This window comes from Takifugu flavidus, unplaced genomic scaffold (genome assembly GCF_003711565.1).
Source record: "Takifugu flavidus isolate HTHZ2018 unplaced genomic scaffold, ASM371156v2 ctg374, whole genome shotgun sequence".
NCBI lineage: Eukaryota > Metazoa > Chordata > Actinopteri > Tetraodontiformes > Tetraodontidae > Takifugu > Takifugu flavidus.
This window is the reverse complement of record NW_026621997.1, coordinates 1-22,500: the sequence shown is the minus strand read 5'-3', so window position 1 is coordinate 22,500 and position 22,500 is coordinate 1. Positions and strand designations below refer to the sequence as shown.

The window sequence follows — 22,500 nt, the reverse complement described above, 5'->3', positions numbered from 1 at the left end:
TCCTCTTCTTCCTCCTCTTCCTCCTCACAGCTCTTTCTCCTCCGACCTCTGACCTCATAATGACATCATGTTGACCTCTGGGCCGCCTCCTCTTCATCTTCTATTGTTGTGCTCCTCCCTCATTCAGCCCAGCAGAGTTCCTCCTCTTCCTCAGCTGTTCGTGTGTTTTACTGGTTGTGCACGTGCATGTGCATGTGCATGTGCATGTTCTGCATGACGTGTGTGTGTTCTTGTATATGCTACATAGTGAGGACCATTTCAAGGAGACGACATTTTATCAGGTCCTCACAACCTCGGGGGTGTGTTTAAGGGTTGGGGGCGGGGCCAGGGATGAATGAATGAGTCCTCACAATGATGGCAAAGTGCTGCTGTTCATGTGACTGCTGACGTGCTCACTGGCGTGTTGTACTGGCATGTTTGTTACACACACTCAGTGTCACGTCCCTCATCCATGTAGCAAATAATGTTCAAGGTTACCATGACAACGCTGGTTACCGTCATTTCAAGTGATTATTTCACTTATTTCAGTTTCAGGAATAAGAAAAAGTAGTTTTTAGACTACAGTCCTCAGTCCTCATCTGAGGACTGACAAGAACACTGAACATTATCTGTCAGCTGTGTGTGTGTTTATACGTGTGTGTGCGTGTGTGTGTGTGCGTGTGTGTGTGTGCGTTTGTGTATGTGTACATGTGTGTGTGTATATACGTGTGTGTGTGTATGTGTTTGTGTTTATACGTGTGTATGTTTACGTGTATGTGTCCGTGTGTGTGTTTATACGTGTGTATGTTTACATGTATGTGTCCGTGTGTGTGTGTCTTCGTGTCTGCGTGTGTGTATTTGTGTGTGTTTATACGTGTGTATGTTTACGTGTATGTGTCCGTGTGTGTGTGTTATACGTGTGTATGTTTACGTGTATGTGTCTGTGTGTGTCTTTGTGTCTGCGTGTGTGTGTGTGTATGTGTCCGTGTGTGTATGTGTGTGTGTGTGTACACTTCAGTGTTAACATGCAGGTTTTGTTTTGTGGAATCTTTTTCTTTCTTGCTCATTTACATCATGTCATCACTCTGAGTGAGTGAGTGAGTGAGTGAGTGAGTGAGTGAGTGAGTGAGTGAGTGAGTGAGTGAGTGAGGACTTTGAAGGAGGAGTTAGCACTGGTGGCTAACTAGCTAGCTGATCTTCAGTGTTCATCGTGAGCTGAGCATCACTGAAAGTCACCAAACCCTCCGATTTTCTGTCTCATGTCGGGTCACAGCAACTCTCCCTCCGGTTGCTCGCTGGTCGGTGCCTCCAAGGTGATCCTTGGGTGATCCTCGGGTGATCCTCCGGGTGATCCTCCGGTGATCCTCCGGGTGATCCTCCGGTGGTCCTCGGGTGATCCTCCGGGTGATCCTCGGGTGATCCTCCGGTGATCCTCGGGAGATCCTCCGGGTGATCCTCGGGTGATCCTCCGGTGGTCCTCGGGTGATCCTCCGGGTGATCCTCGGGTGATCCTCCAGGTGATCCTCCGGGTGATCCTCGGGTGATCCTCGGGTGATCCTCCAGGTGATCTGGTTCCTCTGAGCCATCACAGACCAGGTCGGCCTCCGTTAGCTGTAGCATCACAACGATGGATCCCAGGATCCAGTTCCACTGGAATGTGAATATCAGTGTGTGAAGATTGGAATCAAATATGGTTGTGTGTGTGTGTGTGTGTGTACATGTGTGTGTGTATACACGTGTGTGTGTGTGTCTGTGTGTGTGTGTTTGTGTGTGTGTGTGTGTATGTGTCCGTGTGGTGTGTGCGTTGTGTATGTGTACATGTGTGTGTGTATATACGTGTGTGTGTGTGTATGTGTGTGTGTGTTTATACGTGTGTATGTTTACGTGTATGTGTCCGTGTGTGTGTGTGTCTTCGTGTCTGCGTGTGTGTGTGTGTATGTGTCCGTGTGTGTCCGTGTGTGTGTGTGTATGTGTGTGTGTTTATACATGTGTATGTTACGTGTATGTGTCCGTGTGTGTGTGTGTCTTCGTGTCTGCGTGTGTGTGTGTGTATGTGTCCGTGTGTGTCCGTGTGTGTGTGTATGTGTGTGTGTGTTTATACATGTGTATGTTTACGTGTATGTGTCCGTGTGTGTGTGTGTCTTCGTGTCTGCGTGTGTGTATGTGTGTGTGTACACTTCAGTGTTAACATGCAGGTTTTGTTTTGTGGAATCTTTTCTTTCTTGCTCATTTACATCATGTCATCACTCTGAGTGAGTGAGTGAGTGAGTGAGTGAGTGAGTGAGTGAGTGAGTGAGTGAGTGAGGACTTTGAAGGAGGAGTTAGCACTGGTGGCTAACTAGCTAGCTGATCTTCAGTGTTCATCGTGAGCTGAGCATCACTGAAAGTCACCAAACCCTCCGATTTTCTGTCTCATGTCGGGTCACAGCAACTCTCCCTCCGGTTGCTCGCTGGTCGGTGCCTCCAAGGTGATCTTGGGTGATCCTCGGGTGATCCTCCAGGTGATCCTCCGGGTGATCCTTGGGTGATCCTCGGGTGATCCTCGGGTGATCCTCGGGTGATCTCCGGGTGATCCTCGGGTGATCCTCGGGTGATCCTCGGGTGATCTCGGGTGATCCTTGGGTGATCCTCGGGTGATCCTCCGGGTGATCCTCCGGGTGATCCTCGGGTGATCCTCCGGTGATCCTCCGGTGATCCTCGGGTGATCCTCGGGTGATCCTCGGGTGATCCTCCAGGTGATCTGGTTCCTCTGAGCCATCACAGACCAGGTCGGCCTCCGTTAGCTGTAGCATCACAACGATGGATCCCAGGATCCAGTTCCACTGGAATGTGAATATCAGTGTGTGAAGATTGGAATCAAATATGGTTGTGTGTGTGTGTGTGTGTATGTTTGCGTGTGTATATGTGTGTCTGTGTGTGTGTGTGTCTGTGTGTGAGTGTGTGTGTGTGTGTATGTCTGTGTGCTTGTGTGTCTATGTTTTTGTGTGTGTGTGCGTGCGTATGCGTGTGTGTGTGTGCGTATGCGTGTGTGTGTGCGTATGCGTGTGTGTGTGTGTTGGGACAGGACTCGGCACCACCCTCTGCTCACACCCCCCTCCTCGGCCCCCCGTGCTGGGCTGCTGTTAGTCTCTGTTCTTGCCTGTCCCCTCTCCAGGTTTTGCTCTGGTCCAGGACGAGCTGCTGTCCCCGGCCTCCCTGCAGTACAGCCTGGCCTCCCCGCTGGGCACAGAGCCCTACTGGCGGGATGTGTCCAGTCTGGACTGCGCTCCCATCGCCACCACGGAGGAGGACACGCTGATGGAGATGTCAGAGATGCAGGTGTGGCCGGCGGGGCTCAGCCCCTCGCTGGTGACCGTGGAGGACTCCTCACTGGAGGGCAGCAGCCGGGCCGATGACTCCGAGGGCGCCACCCTCTCGCTCCCCTGTAGCTTGGGTCGACCGAGCAGCGGAGCGAGCGGAGCCAGCGGCTCCATCATGGAGCTCGAGGAGGAGGAGGAGGAGGATGAAGAGGGAGAGGTGGAGGAGGAGGAGGCACCACAGGAGCTGCCCTCAGTGCCAGACAGAGACCGGGTGAGGGCCGGTGGTGCTGTGCCCAAGGTCAACCTGAATGGACAGCTGGGAGGTCAGAGGTCAGACGGGAGGAGAGGGGAGCAGCCAGGAGGAGGAGGACCCAGAGGAAGTGCTGGTTTAGTGGAGGGTTGTTTCATTTCAGGCCAGCAGGTCTTCATCCAGGAGCGAGAGATGAGAGGACCGGCCGTGGAGCACCAAGGAGACCACCGGTGGGTCAGGTAGAACCAGGGGTTCCCCTGAGGTCCCCCCACCCTCTCACCACACTCGTGTCCGTCTCCACCTGCAGGGTCGTCGGGGGCGGCGCCTTCTCTCCCTACGTGTCCGACAAGGACTCCCTGCGAGGGTGGGCAGGATCCCTGGGACGTGACGTGTCGCACCTTCGCGTGGCCCAAGAGAGCCTCCTGACTCCGGTGTGTGGCACAGGTTACTCACGTCCTGCCTCTGGCAGGGGGCGGGGCCTCTGGCACAGGTTACTCACGTCCTGCCTCTGGCAGGGGGCGGGGCCTCTGGCACAGGTTACTCACGTCCTGCCTCTGGCAGGGGGCGGGGCCTCTGGCACAGGTTATTCACGTCCTGCCTCTGGCAGGGGGCGGGGCCTCTGGCACAGGTTACTCACGTCCTGCCTCTGGCAGGGGGCGAGGCCTCTGGCACAGGTTACTCATGTCCTGCCTCTGGCAGGGGGCGGGGCCTCTGGCACAGGTTACTCACGTCCTGCCTCTGGCAGGGGGCGGGGCCTCTGGCACAGGTTACTCACGTCCTGCCTCTGGCAGGGGGCGGGGCCTCTGGCGGCTGCTAACATGAGCTGTTTTCTACAGAGACAGGAGACGGAAGAGGACCCCGCTGAGAGCAGCTGTGTCCCTGAACACGGGAACACACGTGCACGAAAGGTGAGTCTTGGTTCTGGCTGTGACGCACCTGCTGGGTTCAGGTTTGGCTGAACCTGTGAAGGCAGCAGTGGAATAATGAGCCCCCGCCCGTCTCCCCCTGCAGGTGGGCCCGGAGGCGAGGAGGGGCAGCCCGGCGCTGCAGCGCAGCGGCCTGCGCCGCCTGAACCACTGAGACAAGCAGAGGTCAGTGTCAGGTTTGGACGCCATCCACCGGACCCGACTGGGACTGACGGTACGGTTGTTGTTCCGTAGGAGCCACCGCCACCCGCCAGACCACAGAAGAAGAAACCACCACAGACCCATCAAAGCTCAACCTGTAGTTTTCTAACATTTGTAAAGAAGAAGAAGCAGACGACCGCATGACCTTTTTTACATCACCCACAAAAACTATCAAAAAGTGCTTCCTGTGACACGCATGATGACTGCTGGTGCATGCCCTTTGACCTTTCAACTGTCATTATCCACACACTGAAGGGGCAAGCTGTGGGGGACAATAACATGGACCTGATCCCCACACACACCCTGAGAGCCCACAAACCCCCCAATGTACATGCACTCGACTGGAGTGTTCCATTATCTCGGAAGTTCAGGGTTGGCAAAGGTGACCAATCAGAAAACCAAGATGGACGCCTCTGGCTAATGTGGCCAGCTCGTTAGCACTCGGTTAGCATAAGACAACAGATTTGATTGACAGCTGTTAAATGGAGCAGCCATCTTGGATTGTGAACTCCATGAAGTTTCATCCGTAGTAACTCCGAATACTTCCAGCTAACTCCAGAGAGGCTTTCTGGACCGAAAACTGGGAAAAACCAACTTCCAAGTTCTAATGGAATGCACAATCTGTGTGGTCGTACGTGTTCTGCATGTGTTTTCAACGCCGCCCCATGACTGGGTGGGATAAGCAAAGCCGCCGCCCACTTCCTGCTTTGTGAGTTTTCCCTTTTGTCGTCATTGAAGCTTTGTTTCCTCTGGCAGCTGGAGCCCGCCCCCTCCTAGTGTTTCCATGGTGACAGTGGTGAATGTGTGTTAGCTTGAGCTCAACAACACTGAAATTTTCCTCCCTTGCAAACTTTTTTATCTCGTCTTCACCCTCGTACCATCTATTCAGGCCTCGGCGTGGGACCAGGAGACAGGAAGTGCACGTAGTTCTACACAAGTGTGTGATCGGGAGTCGGAGTGTAGACAGACAGCACTGTGATCACTTGAGCTTCACCTGACCCCAGACTCGTGAACACACACACACACACACACACACACACACGCACACACATGCACACACATGCACAGAGCTGCAGCAATAACACTCATGAGGATGGAAGCTGGGTGTGACAGGAAGTAGATGAAGATGGACAGGAAGTAGATGATGGACAGGTGCATGATGGGAGGCCACAGAAGGATTGTTTTTACTCAAACAGCACTGAACGTAGCAAATACTGACATTTGAATATGTTAATCTGAGGTCACGGTGGCCCCGCCCCCTGTGGGGTCAGGGTCATAGTAGCACGTGATCGGTGAAATCTAACTAAAGTACTGTAAACTGTAGCCCGGACGACCCTCAGTCATCAATATTCACACACTTTAGCCACAGATCAGTTTCATATCTCAGGTTTCAGTTTCTGCTCAGTGAGAATCATGAAAGAGTGTGTGTGTGTGTGTGTGTGTGAGTGTGGTGTGTGTGAGAGTGTGTGTGTGTGTGAGGTGTGTGTGTGTGTGAGTGTGTGTGGTGTGTGTGTGAGTGTGTGTGAGTGTGTGGTGTGTGTGGTGTGAGAGAGAGAGTGTGTGAGTGTGTGAGAGAGTGAGTGAGAGTGTGTGAGTGTGTGTGTGTGAGTGTGTGTGTGTGAGAGACTGTGTGTGAGTGTGTGTGTGTGTGTGTGAGAGTGTGTGTGTGTGTGTGTGAGTGTGTGTGTGTTGTGTGTGTGTGTGTGAGTGTGTGTGTGTGTGAGTGTGTTGACGCTGGCTGGACGTTGTTCACCTGTGTCATGTATCAGCGCTCTGCTCTCTGTCACCTGTTGCTCCGTCAGAGTGGAGACCTGAATAATGTAAAGGCAATATGGAATCATAGGAATGCAACTGCACACGTGCACACGTGCGCACAACAGCGTCGCCACCGTGTGTGAACATCCGTTAGAATGCTATGCACCCTCATCTGGATGTCTCTTCAGCGTTATGTAGATTAGGCCGACGCCCACATGGCGAGGAATGTAGACACTTTGTAGCTTTGATCACTCTTTCTTTTTTCATCGTCCAGGTGAGACGAGACAAAGTCAATATAAATAATAAATAAATAAATAAATATATACGACCTTTAAATCAGACTCGTGCAGCGTTGACATGTATCGCTCATCTTAACGTGTTCACCAGCTCAAATATCAATAAAGATGATACAAAACACGCCTGATGTTCACACTCATGACGTTGACGTGCTTTGATGCTTTGATGCTTTGATGATGAGAAGAGACACGTTAGCGCCACATTCTTTAGGTGATGAGAGTTGAGCAGAGGAACCCCAGCTGCCGTCATCCTGAGGTTCATCCAGAAACCAGTGAGGCCCAACACGCAGCCCTGTGGGGCTCCAGTTCTGACTGGGTCCATCTGGGTCTGGATCAGAATGCTCCTGTGTGGACCTGGTTCTCTAATTATAGTGAAGCTGGACCATCGCAGCTGGAGGACCAGGATCTATCAGCAGAACCAGCCCCTCAGACCATTCCAGAGGTCTGCTTACAAGCCCTTGTTCGGGCCAGGGTCAGCCTGTCTGGTCTGGTTCCGGGGTCCACAATGAGGACCTGAGCTCTCACAGGACACAGCAGGAAGAAAGAGGAAGATGAGCAGGAAGAGGAGGGAGAAGATCAAAACAAGACTGTGAGTGTGTGTGTGTGTGTGTGTGTGTGTGTGTGTGCGTGCGTGCGTGCGTGCGTGCGTGCGTGCGTGCGTGCGTGTGTGTGTGTGTGTGTGTGTGTGTGTGTGTGTGTGTGTGTGTGTTGGAACCCTCAGCAGGACCACACACGACGATGAGGTTTGTTTCTTCTGGTCTTCAGGGACCTTCAAAGTTTCTCTGGACATGAAGATAAATGTGACTGACAGGCTCCATCTGACACAAGCCCCGCCCCCATGTCGAGTCACCTGTGCCCTCACCACCTCCTGGACAATCGCCTGCCTGAATGTCTCACCTGTGTCTCTTCACACCCCCGAACGACAGAGTCTGATTCCAAAATCAGATTTCCGTCTCCACGGTAACAGCAGGCTGCACATTTTGGGGTGTGTCAGAGAAGATGTGCTGCTCTTAGAAGATACCCTAACGCACCTTTGGTGGTGATGACATCACCACAAACACCACAAACCAGCAGCTTGAGTTTCAAACTCCTTTAATATCTCAGCAGAGGCAGCGTGAGGTGGCTGGTTCCCGTGGTCGTTCCCAGGATCCGCGCCTCTCCTAAGGCGGTTTGGTCAGCTGGTGCTTGAAGACGGAGACGAAGCACATGTCCACGACCGGACTGTCCAGGTTCAGCAGGGTCACCACGTTGTGCTCGCCGCCCCACCGCCGCCTCAGCTCCCCGGAGATTCTGCCACCGATGTTGTTCGCCATCTGGATGCTGACAGTCGCCGCTTCCTTCTTCACGTTGGAGCCGACGACTTCGAAGAGACGGTTGTGGAGGTCGTGTCTGTTTTGGGCGTACAGGTGCGTCTTCTCGTAGATCCTCAACAGGATGTTGTCGATGAGATGGTAGAGGAGCGTTTCCTGGGTGATGTGGGCCGTCCCGCCTGCTCTGTCCTCACCCTCCTCGGGGGCCCCTCTGAGGCCTGCCACCTCCTCTTCGTCAGTGAGGGTCACCTGTTCGCTGATGCTGGTCACCTGTGTGGTCAGCCACCAGTTTATCAAGGCCACAAAGGTCCAGACTTTGTGCTGGAGGTCCGAGCACACGTCCCGCGTCATGGCCACGCTGAGCTGCTCCGCCTGTGCCTTGGCCACCTCTCCTTTGAAGTAGTGGTCCACCATAGAGTAGAGCTCTTCAATGAAGGCGTTGACGTCGTCAATGGCAGCGCTGTAGCAGAGAGTCTCGCTGCTTTCTCCTGCAGGTTCTTCGTCTCGGTGGATGCACACCTGAAGCTGGGACGACACGTTCTCCACCAGCGCCTCCAGCAGCTCGTGGCCGGCGGACGGGCTCTGAGGCTCGTGCGTGTCCTTCAGCTGCTCCAGCATCCGGCGCCTCCAGACCTTTGCGATGCAGTTCGTGAAAAAGTTCCTGATCTTTAGTTTGATGTTTTTGCACAGCCGGTTGGACGTCTTGGGGCTGAGCGCGGCGCCGATGGCCTCCGAAAGGTTCTGGGCCTCCTCGCTGATTTCAGACAGTAGCTTCTCAAAGTCTTCGTTGGGCAGGTCGTCCGTCAGCGGCGTCACAATCCCGCTCGCCACGTTTCGGATTTCACCGTGGAGACTCTCGGACATCGTGCTCCTCAGGGACGCCGCCGTCCTGGAGCTCTCGTCACGCCGGTCGTCCTTCTCCGGTGGCTCGGGGACGTCTTGGCCGTCGCTCAGGCGGACGAGCCGCCGCCGCACAAACAGGGCTTTCATCTTGATCTTCATGTTGTTGAACATGTTGGCGGCGTGCGTGACCATGGCGTTGAGCCTGTAGGGGTTGACGATGCGGTGCTTGAGTTCCAGCAAAGACGAGGAGGAGCTGGATTCACAGAGAGAAGACGTGATGCTCTCCGACACCTCCTTGGTGATCAGCGTCGTCAGACATTTGGACTGGACGCTGTCCATCCTGTCGGGGAAGGACAACGTCTGGTGAGAAATCTGAGTGATGACCTCATTCAGGCTGTCCAAGAGTTCCTCCTCGGACCTGTGGAGCTTCAGGTGCTCCAGAGCCGTGAGCACGTTGGTTGTCAGAACTTTGATCATTCCCAGGACCAGCTCAGCGATCTGGATTCTACTGGCGGCGTCGGGGGCCCCTGATTTCAGCAGCTGCCACTGTTCCTCGCTCATCCGTTCACAAAAGTGATTAACGAGCGGTTCGATGGACGCTATCTTTGAGTCCGCGAACCACGTCATCGCCATGGTTTCGCCTCTATGTTCTGGTCCGTTTGGATCTGACGCTGCGTCCATTTTATAAATATGTTGAATCTGAATAAATGTTGCCATAAGGTACCTTACACAAGCAATGCCCAAAGCCCTAAAAGCTTTGATGTTTGACATGAAGACAGGCCGACGCCCATCCAAATGTGGCCACGCCCACCTGGCAGGCTAAACTGTGCACTGTCCTTGATGTCCTTGATGTTGAGCCAGAGGTTTAATTTTGTGTCGTTTCTTCTATATTAGAACCCAAATCACAAATGTTGTTGCCTCGGAGGATTTAGGAGCTTCACAGTTGTGGACTCCTCTGGCCTTAGACCCTCGAACTGGGTCAGGAAAACCTAAAACCCCTTTGGTTAGGGTGAGGGTTAGGGTTAGGGTTAAACCCTAGTTAAACCCTGACCCTAACCTGGAGGAGACCCACAGCTGAGGGACCCGTCTCCCAGGCAGATCCGTTGGAGTGCTCATCCAGGCTTCCTGGAGCTTCAGGAGCTGGTTGGGGTCGGGTTCTAAAGAACCTGACCGACGCTGTGTCACAAGTTTCATTCTAAACGGGTGAAAATGCAAAAATAACCACATCAGAACTGCTGCTATAAATAACCTGGCGCTGGGGGTTGTCGTGGCAACGGCCGACTGATGCGTGTTTGTGTGACGGAGAGAGAACCTCATTGATCGGAGTATTTGGTTCCTCAGCAACTCCTGAGTGGTTGCCTGGTTTCCAGGGCAACGGGCCTTGATGGTTCTGTCCCTAACACGCGCGTGCACACACCACGCACACCACACACACACACACCACACACACACACACCACACACACACACACACACACACACACACACACACACACACACACACTACAGTGCTGTGAGGAGACATTTTGATTTCATCCTGCCGTGACGTGGAACCCCCCCCACCGGGTCACCTGCTCTCTGGGACCCCTCTGGTTCCAGTTTGGGGTTCCTACCTTCAGATGTGGATTGGAGCAGCACCAGGACTCAGGTCCCGGATCAGCTGCAGGGCAGAAGACGCCGGCCCGGGTGCAGCCGTGCTGGTTCTGCATCAGTGAACACCAGGCCGTGCACGGAGCACAGATGACATCATCATGTCCTAGTTTTATCAGCCGTACAGCTAGTGCTAGTGCTAGTGCTAGTGCTAGTGCTAGTGCTAGTGCTAGTGCTAGTGCTAGTGCTAGCGTGCTGTTCTCTTCTTTGACTGCTAGCATGTTTGCATGATTTGACTTCAGGTGGTGGACACGTCTGGATCTTTTCAACCAGGAACATCTTCCAAAACGTGCTGTTCTCCAGCATCTGGCTATGTTAGCCTCCCAGGATAGGCCCCGCCCACACCCCTGGAGACCTTCGTGACAGTCCAGAAGTTCCCTGGAGGCACGTTGCTTGCAGACGTCACCGACAGGCGGCGCCACAGCGCATGTTTGGCTCAGCTCCGTCTGTTGACTTGTCTGTTGTCCCTAATCTCAGTGTTCGTTAGTAATAGTTCGTATTTATTGATTTCTTGAAATTTAACTGCTCTTCAAACCAAAACAAACACCAGCGAGGCTTCATCATTAGGAACTGGGAGAACTGGGAGAACTGGGGGCGTCTCCAGTCGCTCGGGGGGGTTCTGGAGAGTGAAACACGCGCCGACCCCGCACACAGACCCGCACAGCCTCTGCTCCTCCACACGGGTCCAGGCCAGTTCCAGGACTGGTCCCGGGGGCCCTCGGGAACCCGGAACACTGAGTGCAGCACGCTCCGTGAGAGCCGAGAGCGCGATGCACGCGCCGAGGCTCCGCCCACGCCGAGGCTCCGCCCACGCCCCCCCCAGACCCGGAGCATGGCGGAGCAGCGCTGAGGCTGTTTTTGTGATGGATTCTCCCTGATTCTCCGGATTCTTCCTCCAGCACCGCGCGGTGAGTGTGCGCTTGTCTTCTAACGCTGCCCGAGCGCGTGCGTGTGGCTGCGCGTGACAATGTGCGGGTTTGTGCGGGCTGGTTGAAGGAAGCGGGATTGTGCGTCTATTGTCTGACGGAGCCGATCATTGATGCGCTGCGATCGATCGATGTGATTGTTCTTCGCTCCTCGCGCCGACCGGAGATCTTTAGCGATCAGAGCTGATCGGGAATCATCGATGTCGGAATGTGGAGACACCTGTCCTCGAGACAGCCTCGAGACGTGAGCCCCCCCCCATGGATGGATGATCAATGAAATATGAGGAGCAGGAAAGGAAACAGGAACCAGAGAAGATGAAGCCCCCCGAACCAGTAGAACCAGTCGTCTCTCCCCCCCCCCCGACCGAACCAGAGTAGAACCAGTCATCTCTCCCCCCTGGCCAGTAGAACCAGTCATCTCTCCCCCCTGGCCCAGTAGAACCAGTCATCTCTCCCCCCCGAACCAGTAGAACCAGTCCTCTCTCCCTCCCCGTCCCAGTAGAACCAGTCATCTCTCCCCCCTGCCCAGTAGAACCAGTCATCTCTCCCCCCGTCCCAGTAGAACCAGTCATCTCCCTCCCTGTCCCAGTAGAACCAGTCCTCTCCTCCCTGGCCCAGTAGAACCAGTCATCTCTCCCCCCGTCCCAGTAGAACCAGTCATCTCTCCCTCCCTGTCCCAGTAGAACCAGTCCTCTCTCCCTCCCTGTCCCAGTAGAACCAGTCCTCTCCTCCCTGGCCCAGTAGAACCAGTCATCTCTCCCCCCGTCCCAGTAGAACCAGTCCTCTCCCTCCCTGTCCCAGTAGAACCAGTCATCTCTCCCCCCGTCCCAGTAGAACCAGTCATCTCTCCCCCCTGGCCAGTAGAACCAGTCATCGCTCCCCCCCATCCCAGTAGAACCAGTCATCTCCCCCCTCTGTCCCAGTAGAACCAGTCATCTCTCCCCCCTCTGTCCCAGTAGAACCAGTTATATCTCCCCCCCCTCTGTCCCAGTAGAACCAGTCATCTCTCCCCCTCTGTCCCAGTAGAACCAGTCATCTCTCCCCCCTCTGTCCCAGTAGAACCAGTCCTCTCTCCCCCCCGTCCCAGTAGAACCAGTCCTCTCTCCCTCTGTCCCAGTAGAACCAGTCATCTCTCCCCCCTGGCCCAGTAGAACCAGTCATCTCTCCCCCCTGGCCCAGTGGAACCAGTCATCTCTCCCCCCCCCCGTCCCAGTAGAACCAGTCATCTCTCCCCCCCCTCTGTTCCAGTAGAACCAGTCATCTCTCCCCCCGTCCCAGTAGAACCAGTCATCTCTCCCCTCCGTCCCAGTAGAACCAGTCATCTCTCCCCCCTGGCCCAGTAGAACCAGTCCTCTCTCCCCCCTCCGTCCAGTAGAACCAGTCATCTCTCCCCTCCGTCCCAGTAGAACCAGTCATCTCTCCCCTCTGTCCCAGTAGAACCAGTCATCTCTCCCCCCCGTCCCAGTAGAACCAGTCATCTCTCATCTCTGTCCCAGTAGAACCAGTCATCTCTCATCTCTGTTAGCAGCTGTTAGCAGCTCACGGGTTCCTGAGGTCCACCTGTCTCCTGACATCGTGCATTAAATGATAGGCAGCATTAGCCATTAGCCATTAGCAGTAGCCAGTAGCCATTAGCCATGATGGCTGAAGATCTGTGTTTGTTCCATGAATCCGTCCAAAGTGCCAGAAGGGACATGAAGAGGATATTAATAGCAGCAGAGATGCGCTGGAGCATCAGTGCTAGCATAGCTGTTAGCATTCCAAGGGAATGACAGGAAACCAACTGAGGAAAATGATGTTTTCTTGTTTCATTTTCTTTCCAAAGTTGAAAGTTGGGTTTAATAAAAGGAGACGTGAGGGATCGTTAGCGTGGGAGGAGGGAAGGAAATGCTGCACGTTTGTGGTGAAGAGAAGCAGCAGCTAACGTCGCTATGCTACGGCTAACGCAGGTTTCTACTTCCTCTCCCAGCTTTAGTCAGGTCACCTGACTCAGCACAAAGGTCACCTGATCCGTGGAGAAGCCGGGAAACTGTCCTGCTGACCATGACTCTGTTGTCACGGTAACCTGTCATTGTTTCAGACTGAACCCAGAGGGGGCGGAGCCACGATGGCATCCAACAACATCCTGCACAGCTACTCCATCATCCCCTGCTTCATCTTCATCGAGGTGAGAGGGTGAGAGGATGATGGAGGGTGAGAGGGTGAGAGGATGAGAGGGTGAGAGGATGATGGAGAGAACAGGGTGAGAGGGTGAGAGGATGAAAGGGTGATGGAGGGTGAGAGAGTGAGAGGATGATGGAGAGAAGAGGATGAGAGGGTAAGAGGATGAGAGGATGAAAGGGTGATGGAGAGAAGAGGGTGAGAGGATCAGAGGGTGAGGGGGTGAGAGGGTGATGGAGGGTGAAAGGGTGATGGAGAGAAGAGGGTGAGAGGGTGAGAGGGTGAGAGGGTGATGGAGGGTGATGGAGGGTTAGAGGATGGAGAGAAGAGGATGAAAGGGTGATGGAGAGAAGAGGATGAGAGGGTGAGAGGATGAGAGGATGATGGAGAGAACAGGGTGAGGGGGTGAGAGGGTGAGAGGATGAAAGGGTGATGGAGGGTAAGAGGATGAGAGGGTGATGGAGGGTGATGGAGGGTGATGGAGGGTGATGGAGGGTGATGGAGGGTGAGAGGATGAGAGGGTGATGGAGAGAAGAGGATGAGAGGGTGATGGAGGGTGATGGAGGGTGATGGAGGGTGAGAGGGTGAGAGGATCAGAGGGTGAGGGGGTGAGAGGGTGATGGAGAGAAGAGGATGAGAGGGTGATGGAGAGAAGAGGGTGAGAGGGTGATGGAGAGAGAGGATGAGAGGGTGATGGAGGATGAGAGGGTGAGAGGATCAGAGGGTGAGGGGGTGAGAGGGTGATGGAGAGAAGAGGATGAGAGGGTGATGGAGAGAAGAGGGTGAGAGGATGAGAGGATGAGAGGGTGAGAGGGTGATGGAGGGTGATGGAGGGTGAGAGGGTGATGGAGGGTGAGAGGATGAAAGGGTGATGGAGAGAAGAGGGTGAGAGGGTGATGGAGGATGAGAGGGTGATGGAGAGAAGAGGGTGAGAGGGTGAGAGGATCAGAGGGTGAGGGGGTGAGAGGGTGATGGAGAGAAGAGGGTGAGAGGGTGAGAGGATGAGAGGTGAGAGGATGAGAGGGTGATGGAGGGTGAGAGGGTGATGGAGGGTGATGGAGGGTGAGAGGATGAGAGGGTGATGGAGGGTGATGGAGGGTGATGGAGGGTGAGAGGGTGATGGAGGGTGAGAGGATGAGAGGGTGATGGGGGGCTGGGGGTTACTGGTCTGCTTCCTGTCAGATGATGGGATTTTCGCCTCACTAACTGGGCTCCGCCTCCTCCTGTGTGGCTCCGCCCACCCGTCCCTCTTCCAGCTGGTCATCATGTCCGCCACCGCGTTGCTGGCGTACTACATGGAGTGCACGGACCTGTTCCGCGTGCACGTGCAGGGCTTCTTCTGCAATGACGCTGAGCTGATGAAGCCGTATCCGGGCGCCGAAGAATCCGGCTTTGTCCCGCCCCTGGTCCTGTACTGCGTGGTCGCCGCCGCACCCGCTGCCGTGGTGAGTGAGCTCCACCCATGAGGTCATGTGACCTACACGAGGTCATGTGACCTACATTCCTCCACGTCGGTGAGATATTGAAAGAGCCTTCGGCATCTGAAGAGATTCATATAAAATGAATCTTTTAATCTGTTTATTTTTTTATTTATTATCAAAGTTGTTTTGATCAAAGATGAATTTGGATCATCTGTGATGAAGAAACCGTCAGAAACCGAGCCACCAGGGGGCGGTGTAGCCCCGCAGCTCAGGCTGTCCTTCACCACACAGGAACACACACACACACACACACATTAACTCAGTCACACACACACACACCACACACACACACACATTAACTCAGTCACACACACACATCCATTCCCCCCACACACACACACACATCCACTCCCCCCCCCCCACACACACACATCCACTCCCCCCCCACACACACACTCTGTCCACTGCACGTCCTAATTTATATTTTAAATCATTTAATTCAGGCATTTTTAGTGACCAAGGCAACTGTGGTGGGAGGGGCCTGGAGGTGCATGTGTGTATAAGGGGAGGAGCTTCAGCTGCTCTCGCCGTTTTTCCCTCAGATTTTCATCGGGGAAGTTTCCATGTACGTGATGAAGTCGACCCGAGCGGCTCTGCTGGCCCAGGAGAAAACCATCGTGACGGGCGACTGTTGTTACCTCAACCCGTTGATGCGCCGCGTCGTCCGCTTCACCGGTAGGACGCCGGGTCATCGTGAGTCGTCACGCCGCTCGCTCCCGCCTAAACTCCCGTCGGTGTGTCGCAGGTGTCTTTGCGTTCGGACTGTTCGCCACAGACATCTTCGTCAACGCCGGCCAGGTGGTGACGGGGGGCCTCTCGCCCTACTTCCTGTCCGTGTGTAAGCCCAACTACACCAGCAGCGACTGCCGCTTCCACCACCAGTTCATCTCCAACGGCAACATCTGCACCGGGAACCCGGCGGTGGTGGAGAGGGCTCGCCGCTCGTTCCCGTCCAAAGACGCCGCGCTCAGCGTTTACTCAGCGGTCTACGTCACGGTGAGCAGCCCAGTTAACCGGGTTAACCAGTTAACCCGGTTAACCAGTTAACCAGTTAAAAAAGAGCGAGACCCAGCTAAAAGAGAACCTCCTGCTCCTCAGATGTACGTCACCAGCACCATCAAGACCAAGTCCAGCCGTCTGGCCAAGCCCGTCCTCTGTCTGGGAACGCTGTGTTCGGCGTTCCTCGCCGGCCTCAACCGAGTGTCGGAGTACCGGAACCACTGCTCCGACGTGGTGGCTGGATTCATCCTGGGATCTGCTGTGGCCCTGTTCCTGGTGATTCAACACAATAAAGAAATCCAGCCTCCACCACTCGGGCCGTAAAGTCAAAGGTCAGGGGGGACTGCCCCCCTCAGTCCTGGCCCCCCCTCGCCGTAGCAACAACCCCAAACTGGGGACCAACGGGGGTCTGAACCGATGGTTCTCCAGCCGGACCGACTCTGACTCTGTTGGCCTGGGAGGGCTTCTACCCTGCTGGTTCTCCTCAGCGTGTCCGGTCTCCAACAGCAGCTTCTAGTTCTAGTTAGTTCAGGCGACTAGTTAGTTCAGTTAGTTCAGGGGACTAGTTAGTTCAGGCGACTAGTTGGTTCAGGGGACTAGTTAGTTCTAGTTAATTCAGGTGACTAGTTAGTTCAGGTGACTAGTTAGTTCTAGGGACTAGTTAGTTCAGGTGATTAGTTAATTCAGGTGACTAGTTAGTTCTAGTTAGTTCAGGGGACTAGTTAGTTCAGGTGACTAGTTAGTTCTAGTTAGTTCAGGGGGCTAGTTAGTTCAGGTGACTAGTTAGTTCAAGGGACTAGTTAGTTCAGGTGACTAGTTAGTTCAGGTGACTAGTTAGTTCTAGTTAATTCAGGTGACTAGTTCGTTCAGGTGACTAGTTAGTTCAGTTAGTTCTAGTTAGTTCTGGTGTCTTCAAGGACTCCAGCTCACTAAACAAACTGGATCCAACCAGCAAAGGAAGAACTGGAGTCTGAAACCAGGAGTAGGTCAGCAGGAGGAGCCTGGAGATCACCTGCCCATGCCACGACCTTTGACCTGTGACCAGAGGGGCAGATGAACACCTGAGCTGAGGATGTTCTGACCCGTTTTCTCTCCTGTTTTCAGGGTTTGTGTGTGGTGAACAACTTCAAGGGCGTCCACAGTTCCACAGTCCACCAGAAGGCTGAAGAGTATCGTGGCCTTCCTCTCATGACCTTCCCCCGGGTGGAGTCTCCTCTGGAGACCCTGAGCGCTCAGGTACGCAAACACCTGTGAGGCCCAGCTGCTGAGCCAGCAGGACCGGCCAGAGGTGGAGACCACGGTTGGCTCCTCGAGCAGGGTCAGGGGTCAGGGGTTAGGATTAGGGTAGGGGTCAAGGGTCAGGGTAAAGGTCAAGGGTCAGGGTAAAGGTCAAGGGGTGGGCTCAGGATTAAGGGGTCAGGGTAAAGGTCAAGGGTCGTTGACAGGTGAAAGGTTCCATCAACAGTCAGATTTGTTCAGGAAGGTCACGTTAGCGATCACGTTGTTCACTTCTCTTCCTCGTGTCCCCCCCCCATCCCCCCCCCCCCCCCCCCAGAACCACTCTGCATCCATGACGGAGGTCACATGACTAAGGGGGCAGCACCGGGTCACGTTTGCCTCTCCGCAGCGCCTCCAGACACAGTGACCAACGAGGACGCGCGTCACGTGACTCCGTTTGCCAGATGACAGAAACACTTCTCATTTCTCCGATTCGGTCACAAAAATGTTTCCAACGTTCCCGAAGTTTCTCCGATTCTCCGTTAAGCACAGATCCAGATGGGAGCGTTGGAAACATCACGTGTTTGTGTGTTTGTAGGTGGACGAAGATGTTTTGTACATTTTGTAAAAGCGAGTGATGTAGCCTCACCTCCTGGTAGCCCCGCCCCCTCGCGTTAGTCCCAAACTTAATGTCGTGACGTTTGTAGAGTCAAGATGGAATTTTGGTTCTGAAGGATCGGATCCGCTCGTTTGTCGTATCTACACATATATTCCCATTTGTTTGCCTGCTGTTAAACATGTTTAAGTGATGTGTCCAACGTCAGATATCAAGAAACGCTAACCCGGCTACCCAAAGCTAGCCACAGCTAGCCACAGCTAGCCATAGCTAACCCCCCCCACGGAGGCCCAGGTGATTCGCCCAGCATGAAGCCGTTTCTCATCAGTATCGTGATCATAAATGTGACTTTACTTTGATCTTTTGTTTCTCAGCTTGTTCGACCAATAAATCGTCAGTAGCAACAACGTTGTTTACGTTTTGTCACTTTAGTTGAAGAAAACCAGGATGTGGGAGGAGCTTGGGCCTCGTCTACAATTCCTCTTTTATTTTCCTTCAATTATTTAGCCATTTTATTTCTTTGAACTCATGTAGCCGAGGTTGCTAAAATGCTAACAGAGCATTTTTGTTAGGTGTAGATAAATGATTCTCCCTGGATTTGTCACCATGGCAACCTGAACCCTGACAGAAGATGCTAGCTGATTGAGAAGTGTTGATCCCTTTCACGGGGGTCACGGAGGTCACGGGGGTTCGGTGCCTTGCTCAAGGGTACGTGGGCAGTGCTCCCCCTGCTACCAGAACACCTCCCATGTTCTGTCTGCTCTGGGACTGGAACCAGGAACCCTCTGCGTCTCAGCCCCCAACAGAGTGGAACACTGACAGGAAGTGAAACGTGAGGAGGAGCCAGAGACCAGCTGACCAATCAGAGCTGGGTAAGAAAGGACAGCAGAGAAGAAGACAGCAAAGGTTTTAATTGGACAAAAGTGGGAGAAAACACATCCCAGAGAGACGCACCAGGAACGGATCAGGGACCCAACAGCACCACGAGGATCGGTGCCGATCTGGGAAGCTTCGGTTGGTGAATCTTCATGGAAAAACTGACGTGTTCCACACACACCTCAGGTCCACCTCACACCTGAAGAGGCCCAGGAGGTCTCATGAGGCTAATCCAGATCTGCCCCCTGCCCAGGCCACGAGGGGTGAGGGGGGGCAGGAACGAGGTGCAGCAAGTTAAAAGTTCCAGGAGAATATTCCTGTCCTGAGGATCCCAACAGGATCCTGGTTCCAGATCCACAGAGAAACTCTTCAGAATTGTGGGCCAGTGCTTGTGTGTTGGTTGGTGTGCTGGTGGGACTGGGCACACTGGCTGAACTGGTGTGCTGTGGGCTGGCCGGAGCCGGGCCCTGTAGCCGGCCGGTGTTCCGACTGGAACTGTTCCAGTTCCTGCTTCCTCCTCATGGCCGCCTGAAGCTGCTGCTTGATCACCTGGATCTGATCTTCCAGTTCAGACAGTTCCTGAACCAACGTCGCCCTGACCGGTCCTGGTCCACGGTGCCCAGCACCCAGTCCCCTGCACTGGCCCAGCGTCAAGCCCGACCCGGATCCAAACCCCCGGCCAATCAGCTCAGACCGACCATTGGACGAGTGCTGCTCCAGAGGGGGGAGGGGCTGAGGGGGGGTCTGAGGAGTCAGTGAGCAAGGCAGCTCCTGGGCTGGACTCCGCTCCTGGGCTGGAGGCCGCTCCAGCTCCTTCTGGATCCGGCTGAGGAGAAGCCGGCGCCTGTTCGAGTGGGAGGAGTCCGGAGGGTTCCGGGACGCTGACTGGTGGTTTCCCTCGTTGCACCTGAAGGTAAACAGAAAAGAGAAGGAGGTGGAGGAGGAGATGGAGGAGCAGAAGGAGGTGGAGCAGGAGATGGAGGAGCAGAAGGAGGTGGAGGAGTGGATAGAGGAGGTGGAGGAGGAGCCGAAAGAGAAGGAGGTGATGGAGGAGCAGGGGGTGGAGGAGGAGATGGAGGAGCAGAAGGAGGTGGAGCAGGAGATGGAGGAGCAGAAGGAGGTGGAGGAGCAGAATCAGAAGGAGGTGGAGGAGCACAGGTCTCGGAGGTCCCGGTGCAAAGACCAGCGGAGGGAGCTGGTTTTCCTGACTAGCTACGCAGACGTTGCTGGAAGCTATTAGCAGGGTTAGCGTCCTTCAGATAGCTGCACATGTCACCCTTGTCCTGGGGGGTCGAGTGGCTGAGACAGTCTATTTCAGGACACGGCCCCGAGCCGGAGACCAGCCATCCCAACCAGACCTGAACCAGGTCCAGCCTCCCACAGTCACAATGTCCCCACTTTGGTAGGAGGATGCAGACTTGTGATATGCAAACACACACACAACACCTGAGACTGCAGGTGTATCACCAGTTAGCAGGAAGTCGTTAGCGCTGTCGCTAGCGTGTGAAGCTTCTTTCACCATGGTAAAGTCAGAACACTGCCCCTCGTGGCAACGCTCACAAACAGTGAGCATCTGGAAACGTGCGCACGTACCTTTTCTGTGGATCAGCGACGGTCGTCAGTTGATCGTCAGTGAAGGCGGAGTTCAGGGCTCGGTGTAATCTCTGGAGAAACAGGCACGTTAGCATGTAGCACATCTGCGCGACTTGTTCGGAGGAGGTTGGGGTGGAGCCCACCTGACTGGTGTGCAGCCAGTACTTGAACCGCGGCTCGTGGACTCTGGGAATCACCACCTTGTAGACGAGGTGCTCGGCCATGGTGGTCAGCAGAGATAAGGCCACGCCCACACACAGCATCACAAACAAGCCAGAGAAATGTTTGATTCCCATCTGCAGCGTCTGGAAGACAAACAGGATGTTATGGGAGGCACACAGGAAGTTGAAGAGGTCCAAGCCCCGCCCACCCAACGCTCTGCCTGCCGCCCCGCCCACCCACCTAACGCCCCGCCCACCCAACGATCCGCCCACCCGTCACTTAGCTTGCCGCCCCGCCCACCCATTCAACACCCCGCCCACCACACCACCCGTCGCTCCGCCCACCCGTCACTGAGCTTGCCGCCCCGCCCACCCACCACACCACCCGTCGCTCCGCCCACCCGTCACTGAGCTTGCCGCCCCGCCCACCCACCCAACGCTCCGCCCACCACACCACCCGTCACCCCGCCCACCCGTCACTGAGCTTGCCGCCCCGCCCACCCATCCATGGGCTGTGGTCACATGATCAGAAGAGAATTCCTGTCCCAGGAACATCCCACCAACCTCCAGCTGTTGTGCAGATGTTTTCCGCTAAAGCCGCAGGAAGCAGCCAGCAGTGGGAGGAGTTTCTGGATTTCCTCGCCACCGACAGACGGATACAACAAACACAGAATTCCCAGATTCCCTACTTGCTGGACCACCTGCGAAGCGTGCTAATGCTAACAGTTTCTCCTGACAGAGACCAAAGACAGAGACCAAAGCGGTCCGGACTGGAGGGAGGTTCTGCAGAACCAGCTCGTATCAGGTTGACACGTGCGAAGAACCAAGCACAACCACTCATGACCCACTTCCTGTTTAACCAGCTGTAACTCCGTCACCATGGCAACAGCGGCAGGTTAGCCTGAGCCGGACACGAGCCGGCGGCGCCTTCTTACCTCGGTGGCGGCGAAGCTGCGTTTCCCACACGGAACCACCTTGTACCATTTGTCGTGCAGCAGGTCCATGAAGCCGTCTGACTTGTACTGGCTCACGAGCTCCGAGATGTTGGAGGTGAGCGGAGAGTTCTGAGGGAGTCCGATTCCGTAGCCTGAAACACACATCCGTTAGCCCAGCTCAGCCACAGGAAGTGATGCGCACGCTGTCCGGCAGGCTTAAGGGTGCATTAAGTCATTAGCAACAACGCAGGAATGTGGAGCTACAGTAATAAGACGTCGCCATGGGAACATTTTCATCACAGGAAGTGGCTAAAAGCACTGAAGATTAAGAGTCGGAGACGCCAACTCTGCCTCCCAGAGCAGCATCGCTCACCTTCGATGGCGAAGGGCTTCCCCACCGTCAGCATCTTGCAGTCGGCGTCAATGGAGACCTCGTAGTCCAGCAGAGCCTTGTCCATGATGAAGGCGTCCAGCTTCTGAGGGTCGGCCCTGGAGAGCAGACGGACGCGTCAGCGTTAGCTCGCGTCAGCGTTAGCTCGCTTCAGTGTTAGCTCGCTTCAGCATTAGCTCGCTTCAGTGTTAGCTCGCTTTAACGTTAGCTCGCTTCAGCCTTAGCTCGCTTCAGCGTTAGCTCGCTTCAGCCTTAGCTCGTCTCAGCGTTAGCTCGCTTCAGCCTTAGCTCGCTTCAGCGTTAGCTCGCTTTAACGTTAGCTCGCTTTAACGTTAGCTCGCCTCAGCGTTAGCTCGCTTCAGTGTTAGCTCGCTTTAACGTTAGCTCGCCTCAGGAAGTGGCGCCCCTCTTACTTCAGCTGCTGGATGCCGTCAGGTGTTGCGGGGACGTTGTAGCGCCGCATGTACTCGTGCATCTCAGGGAAGCTCTTCTTCACGTAGTCCTCGGCGCTGCTCTCTCTCACCGTGGCGAAGCGGAACCCCTGGGACGGGTGGTGCAGCTGCGGGACACAAGAACATCGTCTGAAACGCGGAGCAGGAAGCAGCAACCAGGAAGGTGGTGGCTCCTGGAGACCAC

General features: G+C 54.9%; 3 protein-coding genes and 2 long non-coding RNA genes across 5 annotated transcripts in view; 4 read left to right on the top strand and 1 right to left on the bottom strand.

Moving 5' to 3' along the window:
• LOC130520417 (ankyrin-1-like) overlaps positions 1–3,959 on the top strand; it is a 10,383-nt gene extending 6,424 nt beyond the window's left edge. The window contains exons 7-8 of the mRNA XM_057024140.1: positions 3,692–3,758; positions 3,836–3,959. Of these exons, the coding sequence (XP_056880120.1) occupies positions 3,692–3,724 (33 nt within the window). The 3' untranslated portion in view covers positions 3,725–3,758; positions 3,836–3,959. The remainder of the gene's footprint in view (positions 1–3,691; positions 3,759–3,835) is intronic.
• A 666-nt stretch (positions 3,960–4,625) lies between these two features.
• Positions 4,626–6,827, top strand: LOC130520418 (uncharacterized). Its single transcript, XR_008948829.1, has 2 exons — positions 4,626–6,109; positions 6,251–6,827. It is a non-coding gene; the product is annotated as an uncharacterized LOC130520418 (long non-coding RNA).
• Positions 6,828–11,120: 4,293 nt separating this feature from the next.
• Positions 11,121–18,315, top strand: plppr1 (phospholipid phosphatase related 1). The gene is made up of 8 exons (XM_057024143.1): positions 11,121–11,416; positions 13,515–13,601; positions 14,851–15,039; positions 15,618–15,750; positions 15,821–16,071; positions 16,174–16,350; positions 17,179–17,310; positions 17,630–18,315. Exons 2-8 carry the CDS (start codon positions 13,542–13,544, stop codon positions 17,660–17,662), a joined length of 975 nt encoding a protein of 324 aa, XP_056880123.1. The 5' UTR covers positions 11,121–11,416; positions 13,515–13,541; the 3' UTR covers positions 17,663–18,315.
• On the top strand, positions 16,359–17,172 carry LOC130520421 (uncharacterized). Its single transcript, XR_008948830.1, has 3 exons — positions 16,359–16,590; positions 16,868–16,900; positions 16,945–17,172. It is a non-coding gene; the product is annotated as an uncharacterized LOC130520421 (long non-coding RNA).
• Positions 18,316–18,798: 483 nt separating the features above from the next.
• Positions 18,799–22,494, bottom strand: LOC130520419 (glutamate receptor ionotropic, NMDA 3A-like). The gene is made up of 6 exons (XM_057024141.1): positions 22,278–22,494; positions 21,847–21,962; positions 21,474–21,625; positions 20,521–20,682; positions 20,378–20,448; positions 18,799–19,691 (listed from the first exon to the last, which is right to left on the bottom strand). Exons 1-6 carry the CDS (start codon positions 22,337–22,339, stop codon positions 19,154–19,156), a joined length of 1,101 nt encoding a protein of 366 aa, XP_056880121.1. The 5' UTR covers positions 22,340–22,494; the 3' UTR covers positions 18,799–19,153.
• Positions 22,495–22,500: the final 6 nt, after the last annotated feature.

Bases quoted from the DNA above. Each gene is read 5' to 3' on its own strand.
- plppr1 (XM_057024143.1), top strand. From the start codon at position 13,542: ATGGCATCCAACAACATCCTGCACAGCTACTCCATCATCCCCTGCTTC. The intron at 15,751-15,820 runs GTAGGACGCCGG...GGTGTGTCGCAG, and splicing joins CCGCGTCGTCCGCTTCACCG to GTGTCTTTGCGTTCGGACTG. The intron at 17,311-17,629 runs GTACGCAAACAC...CCCCCCCCCCAG, and splicing joins TGGAGACCCTGAGCGCTCAG to AACCACTCTGCATCCATGAC.
- LOC130520419 (XM_057024141.1), bottom strand. From the start codon at position 22,339: ATGCACGAGTACATGCGGCGCTACAACGTCCCCGCAACACCTGACGGC. The intron at 21,963-22,277 runs GTAAGAGGGGCG...TCTGCTCTCCAG, and splicing joins GACGGCATCCAGCAGCTGAA to GGCCGACCCTCAGAAGCTGG. The intron at 20,449-20,520 runs GTGGGCTCCACC...CTGTTTCTCCAG, and splicing joins ACTGGCTGCACACCAGTCAG to AGATTACACCGAGCCCTGAA.